Source organism: Hesperophylax consimilis, chromosome 13 (genome assembly GCF_061612785.1).
Source record: "Hesperophylax consimilis isolate HC1 chromosome 13, BYU_Hcon_1.0, whole genome shotgun sequence".
Taxonomy (NCBI): domain Eukaryota; kingdom Metazoa; phylum Arthropoda; class Insecta; order Trichoptera; family Limnephilidae; genus Hesperophylax; species Hesperophylax consimilis.
In genome coordinates this window covers 37,645,683-37,664,733 of record NC_142848.1, presented here as the reverse complement: position 1 = coordinate 37,664,733, position 19,051 = coordinate 37,645,683, and the positions used below count along the sequence as shown (strand labels likewise).

General features: G+C 34.0%; 1 protein-coding gene across 2 annotated transcripts in view; it reads right to left on the bottom strand.

The window, feature by feature from the left end:
• Positions 1–19,051, bottom strand: part of loh (thrombospondin type 1 domain containing lonely heart) — a 700,385-nt gene that overhangs the window by 602,107 nt on the left and 79,227 nt on the right. For both annotated transcript variants that reach the window (XM_089639095.1, XM_089639097.1), the window contains exon 2: positions 2,539–2,748. In XM_089639095.1, the coding sequence (XP_089495221.1) occupies positions 2,539–2,573 (35 nt within the window). In that variant the 5' untranslated portion in view covers positions 2,574–2,748. The remainder of the gene's footprint in view (positions 1–2,538; positions 2,749–19,051) is intronic.

The following is a 19,051-nucleotide window of genomic DNA, read 5'->3' as shown; positions in this document are numbered from 1 at the left end:
AATAACATTTAATTTCTCATCTCCATAGCGATGCCTAATTACTATTGAAGTATTGTTATAGGTTAGGCTTATTCTTAACAACATTTAATTTCTCATCTCCATAGCGATGTCTAATTACTATTGAAGTATTGTTATAGGTTAGGATTATTCTTAGATACGGCTTTCGAGATCCAATACGTACATTTATCTTTTTACTGACTTTATTTAGAATCTCATAGGGCTTTCTTTCACATACGTAGGTGATATAAAAATATATATTTAATATTTGTACATTATAAATACCTGATAATAATCATTTAGGTACTTTTGGTAATCATAATAACAAACTGATATAGTTAAAGATTATTGCATATCTGCATTTTCATTAATGAATTTGATTTGGGAGGCAACATTATTCAAATTCAATGTGTCGACAGAACGAGTTTCATTATTTACACGAAGTAGCCTCTGTGAACAGCAATTGTACATAAAATTAGTTCAAGAAGCAACTGCATGAAATGGTGCCTAGAGTCTCGTGGTTTATTTATTGGATAGGCACGCGATAATGAATCATACTTAGCAGGTTACAAGTTATGCCCATAATATTGACGGATGATATTATCTTCGTCACATTGTATAGATAGATTTCTTGGTATTGTTTGCGTGTAGGATAAATAACTCGGGATCAGAACTGCAATGCCACGAAGTTAGCTTAAAGATATTGACAAATTCGTCGAGACCGAAAAATCTAACAATACTCGCGACTAAATACTTTTACGATACGATACGAAGACGATTTTCTGAAAAACTCTCTGGAATTTTAATTTAGCTAGCAGAATCTCCTCTTGGTGCAAATCGAATCCGGGCTCACTCACAGTAAGCTATTGATTTCAGCTTAGTGACAATTCATTAAATCGCTTCAAATTAAAAGATCGAAACATTGAAATTATATAATGGGTATTCACGAATTAAATTGAAAATAAAATATCGGCATTTGAGTTCCCGGTTCGCCCAGTGACAAGACTGAAGAATGGGCGTCGCGAAAATGCCATAACTCTTTTCTAGCAATAAAAGGCAGTTAAAAAATATAACTAGGCGTGAAAAGATGTAATTTGGATAATAAATATTTATAAACAGATTAAAAAGCTGTTAAATAACTCATTAGCAGTAACTTTAAATGATCACTTTGTTCAAATCTAATTTGAAGTATGATGCAATGTTAATATCAAAACCATTCATTATTAGTTCCTAGTTATAGTATGTATGTACCTACTTCGTTCTTTCTCTTATCCATTAGACTTCGAAACTAACGAAATCTAATGGATATACGATTTTGATAATAATTGCCGAATATTAAGTAAGTGCTCTATGTACTTGAATTTATTTTATCACCAATTACTCAAACTTATACGCTTATTAACTACATACAAAATTAAAAAATGTCCTATATTTGTAGAAAATAATAATTGTAAATTATAAATGGCCTTATTCATAATTCACTATTATACGAGCATTCCAATATCTTCTTATATTGTATGGTGGAAAGTCAATACAGTAGCCATGATACATTGAACTTGTGTTCAGTTAGTGCAATGAATGAAGTTGACCTTTCCGCAGTCGAGAGTTTTTTAATCATCGGTGCCCCATGTGGTGTCAATTATTCAAATTATACGATGTGAACAGTACTGACACCTACTACTGTGTGAATGATAACATTATGCAGCATTTCTCAAAGTTCGTTTTATTACAATTTTTGCAGGCAAAATACTTTACAAACACACGAACACGGTGCATGAGATTCAGAAACTAGTATCAAGAACTGCAGCGCCTCGAAGGCCACTTTTAGACAGCTGTTTTCTTTAAGTTCTTAGTTTCACCCAGCATCAAAATAAATCTTCCAATATCATCTGTACGAAAATTAATATGCCGGACAATGCAGTTTTACATGAAAAACATAGGTACAACTAAACAGAAAAATCCTAGAAGGGTGATCCATGTCGGTTTCAAAGGAAACTGGTGTCGCCAATTTATATATGCTAGTGGTTTGTTAAATTGACTTTCCGTTCAAAAAATCATTTCGTTATTTGAAATTGAATTACCAATTTCACCATAAGTAAGAAAAATGGCTTCATCTCACGCGGATACGCTCACAACTTCGGTAATTTTATGCTCACCAAGTGTATATAATTCCGACGCAATTTTGTAGCCAATGGGAATTGTGGCCACAATTAAGATAAGCTGGAAAAAGACACCCGGGTGCTTTTAGACTATACAAATTGAACACGTCGAGAGACGGGAGGCTGACAAGGATATTAAGCAAAGGGTATTTTTTTACCTATGACTACCGTTTTTAATACGTATTAAAAAAATATTGTCCTTAGGTTGAATTAAAGTTTGTTTTAATGCATATTAAACATGATAGTTCTAGGTAAAATTTTACCATTACTTCTTTCGGTTTAACTCTTCACTGATACTTACCTGCATCACAAAATGTTTTCCTACTCTAGGACTTTTAAATGCACACTGAAATAATAAAAAAATAATAATATAAGAACTTACCTAATAAGAAAGGTGGCCAGCTCCATGTTGGCCATGCTAAACGTCCTTCCACACCCAGTCACCGGATCCTCACTTCACCATTTGGTCTTCAGACCCAGTAAACTCAACTACACTGTCACCATCACATGCACCATGCACTATGCACTGTGCACTGAATGCAACCGAACAAACAATCACTAGGCGAGTTGGAGACCTTTCTTACACCACCATCTGAAACAATCGAAATTACACTTTGAGCCAATATTGAACAAAAAAATAACACGCATAGGTAATGGTGGGCTGTCACTTGGCGTTTTGTAATTCACCCCGGGGCCTCGGGCCCCTGGACTGGCCTGCAATGCTCGCTTAATTTAATTATATGTTAACATCAAAATTATATATAATATAATTTAAAAACTGTGGAGCCATATTTGCAAGGTCCACCATCTCGGTTACACTCTTTCGGGGCACTTCTCCGCCACCGTACGGGAAGCTCATAACGCAAGCTACGCCAATCCAGGAATAATTTGTGATATTTTTTCATTCTACGAATTGTTATTTTTCTTAGTAATATATAATAAAATACGAAATTGCACTACCACTAGGTACATACCTTCCGAAATGAACTTATTATTATACGATCATTAAACGCAGACAATAATACCACGTCTACTTAAATTAACCTTAGAAATACTTGGTCTTCAGCAAAATTGTGTGTAGTATTGGTTAACACTAGAAAAAAAAAACAGTATATAGATCCACTAAATTAGTTGTAGATATTTATAACTTCCATACACATGTTTTGACTGCTATCAATAGTACCTAGTGTGCAAAAGTTTTTAGTATATAAATAATTCTATTTCAGAATAAATGAATTATAATAAATAAATTCCATGAACCATGTAACGGAACGTTCGTCTTCTGGCGTCATATGATACGTGTACATTTGCGAACTTAAACGCGAACCGAAACACGAATTACGGGAAAGAAACTAAACTTTCCCATAAGTTGAGGTTCAGTTCGTTTTTTTTTTATTTAGTAAATAAAACATTTATACAAATTTAGGGTAATCCCACAAAATATAGACAGTCATAGCAATTCATATGGCAGCTTGTCTGTAGGTTCTACCAATTACACATTCTTAATATGATGTGTAAGAAAACATTTGTAGATACATACATTTATAGTTTTAAGGAAACATAGATCATAAAGTAATATTAGATAATTTAAATAACATCTATAAAATATCTCAATATACTTGTCTAGTAACAAGATATGTAGACAGATACATTAAGAAATTCAAAGATACGTGAAATTTTCGTTAATTAACCACAGCTTTATTATTTTAGGGCATAGTCTCATTTTTTTCAAATTTTAAGTTTTTATTGATTTTATTTAAAATCACTGGTTTTAGCTATTCAAAAGTACGGCTTTTTAGGCCCTTTCCTTCTTTAAATCTTGTGGTATGTTTGTGTACCAGTGGGTGTTTGTATGAGCTTTCCCCCACGTTATCCATAATAGTAGTGAACCAAAGGAGACCTTTTATTGTAAGTAGGCTCTCTGATCCATACAGTACTTTTAAGTTAAGTTTCTTCATGTAAATATTCGATGTGCCATTTTTTTATAATGGGAGTTTGTAAATTTTGAATAAATTTAATGTAAATAGTGTTTGCGTGTTCCCAAATTCGAATTCCATATCTAAGGATGGATTCGAACATAGAAAAATGTATGAGTTTAAGAGTGTAATGAGGCAAAATAAATTTTAATTTGTAAAAGTTACTAGCTAAGGATCGAAGCTGGTTACAATTTTTTGCCACTTGTTTATCCTCGCTCGCGTATGTATACGTATGTTGACAATTAAGCAGATTTTGTTCACGCGCTATCCATTGTAATGGTAATACCTGGTTTCATCTCAATTTGGATCCTGAAACAGGTGGTGTCCAATAATACCTACCAACCTAGTTTTCATTTTTCCGTTTCGGTTAAGAAAGTACCTCCCAACACACAGTATCCATCATGCTGATTACACATTTTAAGTAGGTGGATACCTATCACAGAATATGTTTGGCAAATGAAATCCAGCGGGGGCAAATGAGATCGGAGATTGTGTATCACAAATTATAATTAATTCAAATATAATTACTAAACATATACAATAAACGACTCGAAGGAATCCTCTGTTTCCTACTAAATACTGCTAAAGCAATGATTTTTGTCACTTTTCTCTACCTCATAGCAAACAATAAATAAGAGACCTAATATTATAATACTCGTGATATGTATTAACTACAATAAATCACTATAACGCCTTTTCTCGATAGGGTGAAAAGTCACACAACTCTGTATACAAGTCTACATCATTTGATGCGATATTTTTTATAATAAATAAATTTTCAGAGGGAAAAAAAATTGTTACGTGAAGTTGTACTTAGTACTTTGTAGTTTTTTCGGATTATGTATACAATTTTGGTTGTTTCTGTTATTTTTTTAATTTTATTTATGCCATACTTTATATTCTTTCAATGCCACGCCTTACTGGCATTTCAGGGTTGGTCACTTGGTAGCTGAGCTTCCTACTGAACGTTTCTTTGGATCTCTTTTGTATAAATAAGTGCTGCAATGTATTACACTTTGCTTAATATCCTTGTCAGCCTCCCGTCTCTCGACGTGTTCAATTTGTATAGTCTAAAAGCCCCCGGGTGTCTTTTTCCAGCCAGAGATATATCTTAATTGTGGCCACAATTCCCATTGGCTACAGAAATGCGTCGGAATTATATATACTTGGTGAGCATAAAATTTTCCTTATGCTGTATGCAAAACTATTCACTTACTACAAGACAATTTACACGTAGTTACAATCTCAAAAGGGGAAAAAACAAAGCAGCATGTCCTAAATACAAGTTACATAGTCGTTGAGTTAAAATTCTTTGACAATAATCGTAAATAAATCATCATCGAATCATCATTGGTGTAATACAAGAGCGTAAATTAAAAATTCTTTGTCAATATTTCCACGCGGAATCACAGCAACGGCCCTTCTTGATCAATAATTCAGGGCAGCAACACTAAACTTATTGACTTTTGATTTAGAATTGATTTATCACATCAATGGCCTCCGCAATAATTGATTTCAATGGCGACGTTGCGGCTATAACTCATTATTTACATCTTTGGGTTGTTAACTTATTTGCGACGAATGTAATAATTGATGTATAGGATTGGAGGGGCCATTATTACTGACCACCTTGGATAATATAACTGTGAAGTCTACCAATGGATGGACAGGTACTGAAAACTTTTATTTTAGGAAAACAAATACTGTTCTATGAAAAAAACTTCTGCTTTGGTAAGAACTAATAAGCAGTACTCTACGTTTTGATAATTCTAATGTACGAAAGTTCTGTGGATATGTCAACAGCGTATCATTCCGTATTATAATATATTTTTTATTATATAAACTTTAAAAGATTTTGGTGATTTTCACAACTACCATACTAGGCTCGTGCCCCTATTATGGTTGTCGTATACGTGATTTATGTAACAATAACAAAATAATATTTTGTACAACAAATAATAAAGCATAAGGAAAAAGGACATGTTTTAGTAAAATAAATTAAAAAAATATGTATTGTTTGACAAACTGATTGATAAAAAGATATTATAAGGAAAATAGAAATAAAAATATTAAAAGTAAGATTTAAATACATGCAAAATTATACCAAATTATTTTATATAATTATTTTTAAAACACAGGTTAATCGTGGTACATACATATCTAGAAATGTACCTATATAAGGTATTTTTTAAAAACAGTGTTAGAAAGTCATGTATTCTTTAAAGAAGGCTCGTCCCCTTTCAAATAGCCAATGTTGACCACGGATAGTAAAAAGGGATATAGAATCATTTGACTTTACGAGTATGTCGGTGTTTAATGCATGTGTGTTTTAGGAGCGATGAACCAGAATCGTCGTTGAGCGAATGTGGTTCTAGTTTTAGAGACCACGCGTCCCAGGTTTGATGAAAAGCGGGTGTGTGCTTGATCTGTGAAAACAATTTAAGTTTACTTGCCTTCATCGTTGTAATATATGAAATGCCAGGTTCATTGACTGTCTCATTAGGAGTTCAATCCGAGATCTAAAGTGGGAGAAAAAAACTTCCTTATCTATAAATCCTATGTTGTTTTTTTTCCATAATGAAATATTTATATATATTTCCCTGGATTTAAATGAATTTGATCATATCACTGTACAAGAGATTAGCGACCTAGTAATATTTACAAATTTTGGCGGTTCATTGGCGTCTCTGGCTAATGAATAATTATAATGACGTAGGATATAAAAAGTTGTAATACACTTATAAAATAAAAGCATTTACCAATTTGAAAAAGAAAAAACTGTTCTTTTGATATAAATATGTAACACATTCAGTAATGAACTTATTTTAATGACAGCCCAAAACATTCGGTATCAACAAATCTCATAGTCGCAGCGCACCAGGGCAGCTAACATATTCCTAAAGCGTCAGCTACACTACTCGCTTCGACGCTTCGACGAAGTCCTCGACGAAGTTAGCCGAAGTTCGAAGTGCGTGCCCACACTCGTGCAACTTCGCGAGTAACTCAGTCCAGTCCTTTAAGCCCAGCTACACTACTCGCGAAGTTGATCGAAGTTGACCGAGTACGATAGTGTGGGCACGAACTTCACTTCGCTTCGGGCAACTTCGCTTCGCTTCGCCCGACTTCCGATTGTTGTCGGTAAATGCGCCCGAGTCAAAGGACTCGAAGCGTTACTCGCGAAGTTGCACGAGTGTGTGGGCACGCACTTCGAACTTCGGCTAACTTCGTCGAGGACTTCGTCGAAGCGTCGAAGCGAGTAGTGTAGCTGACACTTTAGGAGATAGACGTATACCATTGCATACTTTTCTGTGGGCCTTTTTATGATATACAATTCCGTAGTACATTGTGTTGATGAATCTCATAAGGTTTAGCCAGCTTCAGCAATATAAGCGTACGAACATATTTTATTTACGACTTGATTACAAAACATCGACTTTTCTCAACATTATAAAAATATAATTTTCATGTTTTATGTATATAAACCTTCCGAAAGAAATTCTCTAAAAGTAAGTGAAAATCCTATCAAAATTAATTGGGTAGCTTAGAAGAACTAAGCGCATAAACAGACAGACGCGTATAGCGACTATATTTTATACTATTTGAAGAAGTCGCTGAATTCATGCATGAACGAAATTAATTTCGGGCTGGCTTTAGAGCAGTATTAACACGGACGGGTGAATTTTTTTAAGACGGAATTCTAACATCGTGTTATTTAAAGTGTGTTAAAATGATTTTTATACAAGTTTACCTTATTTTTGTATATTTTGTTATGGGAGCTTACTGCATAAACGCAATGACCAAACCGTCACTGCTGGAAGCCACCTTACCTTGAAAGTCTGAGTTTGAACACTGAACAATGAAGAACATCGTCAATATCAACAGCCTACAATACGTGCGTAGTTCTTTCATCGAGCCGATCTGCGACGGCAACCACAAACGAGACAGATTTCTTCCTACATATCATCTTACATACGGCGGCCATCCATCATCGCTTGCAATGGAAATAAATACTAAGTTGGCCCGCCAAAATAACAGCCATTTATTTGTGGTCGTTGAACCACGTGATGCGGGTGTTGTGCGTAACAATACTAACAATGATCCCCTTCCCCTCCCTCTTCTCCTGGTATTGTGAAACTCGATAACTGTTAAAACACCCGGAGCGCAAGCTAATATGTATCGAGTGTCAAGCTTTTCATGGCCGTATTGCCCGTCGTTTGAATAACCTTTTTGGCTACTGAATATTTTGAAAAAAATTTAGAACACACGTATGATGCGAATGAGAATAGTAGAATATGTTGGGGACACCCGAGGAAGACATGGCCCGAACAAGTGAAGCAGATACTTGAGTCAGGCCATGTCAAGAGTCGGACAATAGAAGAGTATGTATGAGACGATGTATGAATGTGAATGGGGCTAGGAGTTTGTACCAATACCGATTTGTTTGACGGACCGTCCTCTCTGCATACTCCTGAGGAGAAATGGCGTGATGGTTAGTTAGTCAGAACACACAGTGTCTATGGTGCCGAAGTCCCGTCTTCGTGGTAAACAAGTACCTAGGAGTCACCCAGTGGAATCAGGAGAAAATCTTCATCTCCAAATACCCATTGCTACCCTGGGGCACTTCAAAACTCGCCAAATGTTTCACCTTGTACATTTGTTTACGGCCAAATGTACAAGGTGAAACATTGGAGAAGATGGACGATAATTGAGTTTTAATAGAAATGTAGTTACAAATTTAGAAATTGTGTGCATGTTTCATGACGTCAAAGTTTTCCAATCGACAAACACACCAACTTTTGTGCTTTAGAGTTTTCATTGCATCTATTTCTCAGTCATCTCCGAACAAATATATACGATGGGTCGCTTAGATAATTACAATCGACAGACGGAAAGATGAGTGTCGGGAGAATATGCTACATGCAAGTGGATATAAGTCGAGGACGTAAGTACTATAAAGACATGGCACGGTGAAACAAGTTGGGACATATCAGTACTGTGTAAATAACTCATAACCAACACAACTACCTACATTCCGACCCGGAACAGGAATCCCTAGAGAGGAGGACTGTGAATAAAAAATGTGTTGAACCCTTTCAGCCCCAGTTTTAATTCAAATTAACACGTTTGTGATTTTTTTACCGTAACGGTAGCGATTTAGAAAATCAATGTTTTTTTTCTTAAAGCATCTTTTCTGTGGCGTCTATTTTTTCCGCTCGGTTTAAATCCTTATTCCCGCCACAAAAACGATAAATACTTTGACATCTGCTGATTGTGCGTTTTGTGTCGTCATTGATTACTTCATTCAAGGTGAGATTTAAATATTTTCTACCCGAATTACAAATATTTTAACGCATAAAGATGTGTTATATAATAATAACATCGGTTTAATTCAATGTTCACAGTCATTTGCCAGTTAAAATGTTATTTGTTTCAAACCTTAGAGATTATCACTACATTGTAAATGTTCATTTCCGACATGAAAGAGTTATTTGTATTACTTTTGTGCTATGTTTATTTCACCTCACTATTTAAAAAATACCCAAAAAATACCCGTTCGACGTTCAATGTTAAGCCAAATTAACAAAGAATAATTTCTAAAAAAAATGAAATACCAAAACTTTTTAAATAATTTTCTGAGGAATTATCAAGTCTTACATATTTTATATATGTGGAAACAATAATGCAGGTGTGAAAGGGAGTAACGTTTGATACGTGATGAATGGTTATTAAACTTACTTGTTAAATAAAAATAATATCAAATAATTAAAAATGCCACAATGGCTGTTTTCAAGATAAGCTTAAAACTCTAGGAAGAGATTACCCGATGCAGGTCTTGAAATGGCCCGGATTAGTCGAAGAAGAAAATACGATTGCTGTTGTGTTTTTATACCAATTAATAAATCTGTGGTGTTTTCTCTTATACATTTATTGTCCCCGATCGGGTTGTTAATCTAAAATATGTATACTTCAAAATGTTTCGAATCCAATGTGTAAAAAAAAGTATTTTGACTTTACCTTTACCACCGACCTATCAATAATTATTGCGGTAAACTAAGTCGTGTTTATTAAATCGGCGCCAGAACCGGTAAGATATTATTTCATTTAGATCTAGTCTTCAAATTTATGGCTCAAAATTATAAGTAAAAATATCTCACACAGAAGCCGCTTTACGGCTTTTAGAGCGGATATTAAAAGAGATACGTATTTAACCTCTGGAAAGTCATCGCAACATCCTACGCACTATTTTTTATTGCGAGCTATAAAACTGGTCCTCCATAGTAAGTTTGTTAGTTTTTACAACCAGTTCATCAGATCTGACGAAATTACCAAGTGGTACCAACTACCAACATAGCAACACGGCAATAAGCTGTCGCGTTGTCAATGGGAAATATTCATGTACTACATACAACTGTAATTAATATTTATAAGGACAACGGCAATCGCAAAGAACAACACCATATACCTAATAAGAGTAGTGGTATTTTTTATGGATTTTTTCCGACATCTCCGACTTTTTTTGCATGTAATTATGATACGGCGGAAAAAAATACTCCCACCTTTTCTTAAGAATGTTGCTTGCTTTCATTTGATTCACTTCATTTGGTGGAAGCAAATTTAAAGTCGTATTATGATCAAAGATAGAAGGCAGATGCAATAGGCCGAATATTATCACAATATTAAACTAAGCTACGGAGTCTACTAGGTCACAATACAAAAAGATCCGCTCAACACATTAATTTTAATAAAACTTTAGCATTGGTAGGATTTTAACTAAACGGATTGTACGTATTAGGTCTTACCCTAAACAATACTAGGTAATTAAGTAGGTACTCTTTTTTTCTTTGAAGCTTTATGACAAATTTCGTCTTAGCCGTTCGTAAAATATTTTCACTTTGACAATATTAAATACGAATTCGCCTCCCCTTTGTCCGCACTTTCAGTCGACGGCCAAGAGCCAAGAGCCAATAACCCATTATTATAATAATTGAAATGAAAGCCAAATTCAATTACAAGTAATATAATGAATATCATCAATTTGTGCAAAAGCGTAACGAAACTTTCGTATTAGGCAAATTTGAAAATGATAACTTAAATTTCTATGACTTGTAAAGTTCCTTTGAAGTACCAAATGATTTGGTTGTGAAGTTATAATAGAAAATTTTAATTAAATCATCTTCCTTCCAATCTAAACCAATTTTGTGTTTCATTCTTTGTTGAAATTCAATTTCCTTAGAAATATTAATTCTATTTTTATTAAACTTTTTGGTATTGTAACTGTGAAATAGCTCTTATTTATTCAAAATACACTGCCATTACAATTTCAAAAGAATTACACATCATTACCAGAAAGTGAGAAGGTTTTGTATAATTTATCGAAACTATTTAACATTAAAGTTATGTTATGTTATAAAGTTATGAAAACAGTGGTTTAGTTTCCGTATCAATGGAAATAATGTATGCACTGGAGCAATATGACGTATGTCGCTCAAGTTAATTTGAGATGGCGTTCTGATTTGGAATCTCTTATTCAAAGATACTCGTATATGTTAAGATCAACACCAAATACTCATAGTAATAAACAAATGCAAACAACCAGTCTCGTGGATAACCTTCCCCGAAAACCAATTCTTGTGAACGTGGGGACTGAACCAACAAACTGAAGTAATCGTTTTTATTTACGTATATTGTTGTATACAACAAGGTACCTACATACTGTTTATCTTGTTCTCATATATTTACGTAAATTACCCGTTTTTAATACAAAAGCAAAAAAGGCTTTTTTTTAAATTCCACTGCGGTGAACTAAAAAGGAAAGGCGAGCGTCGCTTTGTCCCTACAGGAGTTCCTAACAGTTGAAATATATATATGTATATATATATATATATATATATGTATGTATAACATGTACTCTTCTAGATAGGTAACTTCCATACCTACATTAACTGATGTAAAATAATCGGTATAATTTGACAATTAGTTTAATCTCACTTCTTAATATTTCGATTTTTATTTCTTTAAAATTTATCTTCTGTAAAATGTCTATTTTATCTTTATTTTTATTTCTATTATGACTTTCACGTGTATTTTTATTTCTATTATGACTTTCACGTGTATTTTTATTTCTATGATGACTTTCACATGTATTTTTATTTCTATTATGACTTTCACGTGTATTTTTTATTTCTATTATGACTTTCACGTGTACTTTTTTCTACTATGACTCTCACGTATATTTTTATTTCTATTATGACTTTCACTTGATTTTTAACGTAAGATTTTATTATTTTTTTCCTTTAATGTTGTTTTCCTAATTTAAACTATATACGACTACCATACTACGGGCATGTGAATAGTATGGCAGTAGAGAAAATAACAAAAAATTGAATTTGTAAAATTAATTTATAAGAAATAAAGTATTCCCCTATTTCCTCTTTGGATACTAGTGCAAAGTTTTTTAATACTAATTTTTTAATAAAGGGTACCTCTGTACCCTTTTAGAATGGTTTTCAAAAACGTGTGATATGAATGATTTCAATGTTTTGCCGGTAGGTTTGATTTTTTAGTAGGTACATTTTATTTAGTTATAAAACTTGACATTTTATATCAAGTAAATAAGTTTTTTAACTGTGTATAACAGCCATTTTTTCCACCCAGGAGGCAGGCCTTGAGGAAAATAATTTCCATTGGGACCTATGCCGCCTTTGAGGATACTGTACGGAAGATATTTTTGAGGGAACGGTGGAGAAGAGGGTAAGAATTGGGGGGTCAGTGAGTCCTGTAGTGAAGTATTAATCCATCCCTCCCATTGGGATGCGAGGCAAGTTGGGATCTTACTCCTGGAACCCGGACACCCCTGCTAAGTCACCATACGTAGCAAATCACTCGGGGTGACCTATGGTGTTGTTTATTCAATGGAAGGATCCCGGAGCAGCCCCGCCTCTCAAATGAAATTTCACACTATTGAGACATAAAGAATATCACAAAAATTAATAATCTCTTAAGTCCGAGTGAAACAAAAATACAAACTACACGATTCATACAAGATTGTTTTCTCATATTGTTGTCTTAGTCTAGAGTCTAATCATTTCACCTGTCTCTAGTTGCAGGCATTGTCTCTTATATTCGACTACTATGTCCACTCAAACACTTCGGAACAGCAGACTGCTGTACACAATACAGGTGTGAGGAACACAGGAATAAATTAGATGTTTCGCCTGTGTGGGTTATGCAAATAGATTTTTCTGTTATGTTAAATCAAAGGAACTAACAGTTAAATGTTATTGTACTGTACAGTCATGACCACTAACTACTGAATACCAACGGCAATATTTACAAAAACATCCCAACTATACGAAATGTATCTATTTATATAAAGAATATTGTCTATGGCAGCCGGGGGGAGGGTGGACACGGGCGAGAGGCGTTTGTTTGATTTTTATACAAATCTATAGTTTTATTCAGAGATTAATACAAAAGGAAGGTGATTGTCTAAATCTCATTTCTAAACACTCTGTAAAACCCGAAAAACGCCCGGGACTTCAGGTAGTGATTAATATTAAAAATTTGAAGAATTAACAAGTTAAACCAGCTCATTGCTATTAATTTATGTATTTATTAACGCCCTTTTTAGGGGCTTTTACATAAGAATAGTGAATGTTATACAGTATTTACATAACTAAACTGCCTCAGTACAGTATTTAGAATTAGTTAAATGATAAGTTGAAGATGTCCACTGACTCGGTACTTCCCTGCATAAGTATTCTGGGCAATTGAAAACGAAGTAGAATACGTGTGGTAGTTAGTCCCAGAATGAGAAAGCTTATCAATGCAAGCAATTCTGGGCTATCAAAGGCGTCATTTAGAATTCAATGAGTGAAAATCCTTTTATCAGACAATCATATTATTTTCATTTAAGTATCGTAATTCAACAAAATCATAAGTAATTTAAAGTAAGAATTTATTTATTTTGTATTCCTTCAATAGCTTTTGTACCTGAATATTTTAATGTGGGTTCCAGACGGGGGAATTTTACTCAAGTCGACTTATGAAATAATGTACTCGTATTTTATATTAAGACAATTTAAAAACAATGAATACCGCACAAGTGTCCTCCGCTTAAATGACACTCACTTATATATTTTTTAAATAACAGAATTTAACGGATGCATAACCGAATCTAATGAATTTTAATTAAATTATTTAAGTCCCACACCAAGCACAAGAGCCATTTTCTTTTGATGGTGAGGTACAGCGACAAAACTACGAAAGTTGTTTTATCTACTTTCTTCCAATTCTGCTCTTCTCACAAAATATTCTCAAACTTTTAAGTGAAAAATATATTTTGATTGTTCTGGCAGTACCTATACTTTGTGTTCAGCAAACATACATGTCGGCTGTACTAGTACGTGCAGAGATATTGCGTCAAAGAATACACAAGCACTGAAAATGCATGGATAATAATTTAGAAGTTTCACGTTTATTGTTTACCTACAAACAATACGTTGTACGTTTAGTTGCAGGAGAGTTGCAACACGCTGTGCGGTAACGCGATGAGACGATGGACCACATTTACTAAATTTACATACGCAGTAACGTATGTCACTTTACGCGTGTAAAGATTAGAAATTATTCTTTAAAATGACATGGTTACTTGAATCTATTGCAGGAAGTTCAAAACATATTAGCATTTTATAATAGTAGGATCAAATGTAAACGCTTATTTTCGATTGTTCAAGCCCGGCTTTAACCACGTTTTAGTCTAATTTGTTTTATTTTTCGTGTGAATACAGTAAGAGTACTAACTGTCTGGAGCCAGTGGGATTATGGCGACCAATTGATTGGAGAATGTTGTGAAGGGTGAAGGAGAGAAAGGAGATAGGCAAGATGAAGGTAGGGAAGTGGCTGGGTCTGGTCCTTTGGTCTGGTCACCAAACACGACTTGTCATTTTAAGATGCGATTTGTTTCTAAATGGTGGTCTTTTACCTGAAGAACGATGCTGACAGCATTTACAATTCTAAATTTAATTAAATGTGAAAATCTACGTAACACAATATAAATAACCAAATATGTTCACATGCCGGGAACCAGGAACTTTAGATTGGTAGTACAGAATGTGTCCAGACAGAATAATAATATTATTAAATTTGGCTACCGAAATCGATTGTAAAACAACTTTTGTTGAATTTAATTAGGACAGGCAAACATTAAATATAATGGTAAATGGCATAAATTTGAGTGATTTCACACCAAACCGTGTAAGAAACAAGGAACCACTTACACGAAATTCGTAAGCGAGAAAGTGATGCATGTACATTTTACCTGCTAATTTCTCGTAAAAAGCGCCGACTTGCCGTAGGCCATGAAAAAGCTATTAATTTTGCAAAAGTAAAATCATAAAAATGGAATTAATACTGAATATCGCCCTAGTGAAAGTTTATCATTCAAATCTGAAACGACTTGTTTAGTTTAGTGACAAGATTCACTAAACACTTCTTCTAGACACTTCTCTGGAATATACCAGAGGGTAGTTTTTCGGTTATTTTGTCAAATATGTTCAATCCCGATTATATTTTAATTACATTTCAAGTATATTCCCATTCACAGTTCAAAGAAAATATCTTAGGTAATATAACATAGATGCGGTACTTGTAAACTTTTCATGAATAAATTCATTCAATTGCGGCATTTTTCAAAGAAAACTTTTATTTTCCTTCAACGAAAGCTCTTTTCGAATCCAACTGCACTCACCTTGATAATTTGCTGTTGAAATGCATTAAGCTGGGCGGTGTTAGTTATTTTGTCAGTATCGAGTGTAGATCATTTTGCAACCGTTTCATGCAACTTCATGTCCAATATATTTAACGCATTTAGTAAAAAGAGTCAAATCATTAACAACATGTTCATGCATTGCCAATATCAAGGAAAGACAATTATTGAATACCGAATTGGTATTCCTGACGCTAAAATATATACGGCAACTTAATAAAAAGAATTGAAGCAAATACATTGTATTAATGTAAGTACACTTTTGTTTAGTTTATATTTTTTATCAGAGCTTTTACTATTCATGAACTTTAAAGTCGTTCAAAAAAGTTGTACTGCCGCGGCCGTGCGGTAAGTATTTAATGAAGAAAATAATGAAATTAGTATCAATAATGATAATGCTATGCATTTAGCATGTTTCTAGGTCAACTACAGCCAAGTATAATAGACCACCACGAAGGCATTTAATGACCGCATTCAGGTAAAAATTAGTTGCCTTATACCAAACAATTAATTTGTACCAACTTGTGGGTCCATTTTCTCAGTTTTAATTTATTTTTGTAGAACAGATTATTCATTTCGTATTTTATCATTCTTAACATTTCGGAAGATAAGTTTGTATCTACACAAAAGTAGGATATTTACAGAGTAGTTAAATGTATCTACTGTTTTAGAAACTTCATTCAACAGCACCATTCCTCTTGTCAAGCTGTACTGTGCTAGAACATTTATGGTGTGTGGTATCTTGAACAAGCGGTGAAGACGACTCGGTAGAAGTTTTCAGGCAAGTTTACGCCATAGCATTCCAAGGGAAATGAGATTTCAATAGAGTTAGCACTATATATCTTTAAAATTAAGTATTTCAATATTTAAATAATGTCTGGTTTCAAGACTAAATATATCTTCAAGTAAAATGCCTTAAGTGAGTCCACATGGTGCATGAACCTCGGAAAGTTCTGTAAATATAAAAAAAATACATATTTTATAAAGAACAACTATTATTTTCGTTCATGATTGAACTATTTGAGCTTCGTCATTTTCTGGTAAGTAATGAAATAATTCATAATACAAAAGGTAAATAAGAAAACATATGGTAACGGAAGATGTTAAATTTGGTGAAATAAATTCGGTCTCTCCTGAAATTACTGATACTAAGCAATTAATTTATTAAAATTCATTGGATGGCGATAAACGATGTCAGGCAAGTAAGAGAAACAGAGCGCGTGCTAAATGGGCTATAACCAAAAGGCATTGAGACAGTGGCGATATTGCATTCCATTTAAATCTAAAAGGAAGGCATTTGTAGTGTGTTTATCTATTCAGTGGAAGCAAATGATCCACGAACGTAGAAATAAATGTTTGGATTTGCTTGTTTTCACTACTGATATACTAAGTTTTTACTTGTTGGCTATAAAGCGAAAATGTTATTCTCCTCTATTTATCACATAAATTTCGTTTTTTGTAGTTTAATTTGACTAAACTGAAAACATTATTATACGCAATTTGTATGTGAATTATTTTAAATGTTTAGAAAACCCGTTTGACAAACTGCTAAAAACAATTCATTGAGACTTGGTCAGAAATTATTTTGGAATGCGATTCAAAATTTTAATAAACAAATTCAACAACAAAAAAGCGCAATTCAATAATTGTTTAAGCGAAAAGAATTTAATTTAGTTCACTTTAATCCAGCATACATAATGCGCCCCAGTTATCTTCAGCTGACTGTTTTAAGTATCCAGACAATATCTCTTCTTGTGAGGCCGCTGTTGAGTAGCTACTTGTTCAGTATTATAGGTACAGGGGGACTAATTATGAAATTTAACAAATCAGTTTCAATCAGTTGATATAATTCTCTGTTTATTTTGTATAAGGATAGTCACGCAGCTAAAATTGGTGATGAAACTAGATTTTACAATATTTTGAACATCCAAAACATCACCTACACTACATAACTAAATAGTAAATTGAAACACCAGCTAAAATACTAGCAAAGTACCTAACTTACTTATTTACTGTGTAGGGTAGACGATTACGATTGTTCAAAGCATAAAGGGATAGGTACCCACATAGGTAGATAGACACTCGCACAACCTAAATCAGTGTTTTCGATTAATAAATAATTAATCAGTTCCGCATAAGCTTTATTTTTAAAAGAAGCATATGAAATCCCGCACAGGAGGCCCCCAGGAAAATAATTATTTTTTCTCCTTTGGAGATGATGTGTGGAGGATCATTTTTAAGGGAAAGATTGGGAAGATAAAAGGTTGGGTAGGAATTTAGGGATCAGTGTGTCCTGGAGTGACGGATGTATGAATATATCGGAGAGATCCAAGGATCTCCCCAAACCAGCCTCTCCCGATCTGACCTGCCACTCAGTATCCGGATAAACCTCACCCTTAAACTAATACCAGAACAGTATCATAATAATAAAATAGTATTATTTTAATAAAAATTCTTTTGAGTTTGGATTAAGTAAGCTAACCATCGTAAGCTCGTATGGAGATCATCATGAGCAAATGGAAATTTCTACCTATCGGCCTCTGTGGTTAAGAAGTTAAGAAGAAGCAACGAATCCGGAGGTGACGTTTTCGATTCTCGGCCTTCAAAAGTATTTTGTTTATTTATTTTACAATTAATTCACCACTTGCCTTAAAGGTTTATATATGTAATGGGCAAATAAAGTTTTTAATTTAACGACTACAGTGATAGAGTGAGACAATAGAGAATGTTTTATACACAGCAGTGAATGCTCCCTCATTATCTCTTGCTTCCCAGAACTCCACCAGAAGTCCATCAGCTCTTCACCAGTTCATTCGCTGTATTCAATTGCTACTATTATAGTGCTTTCAACAAAGTTGTCGTAAACTGAAGTGCCTATTTTAAAACCTACACTTTCAACATCTAAATAACAATATGTCCCTAGTATATTTCCTGATTAGATAATTCGAAGCACCTCCCAGCCACCCTGTATATATTGAAATGATCCCCGCTAATTGGCACAGTCTGCTGCCGAGGAACAAGAAGCCGAACTGCATCGGCAGTGCTCACTCCTCCGTTTACTGACACGCAATGTACAATGCACCGCACACTGCCTTGCACACCGCACTGGACAATGATGCGGAGCAAACTAGTTAGGTACGACAAATGTAAAA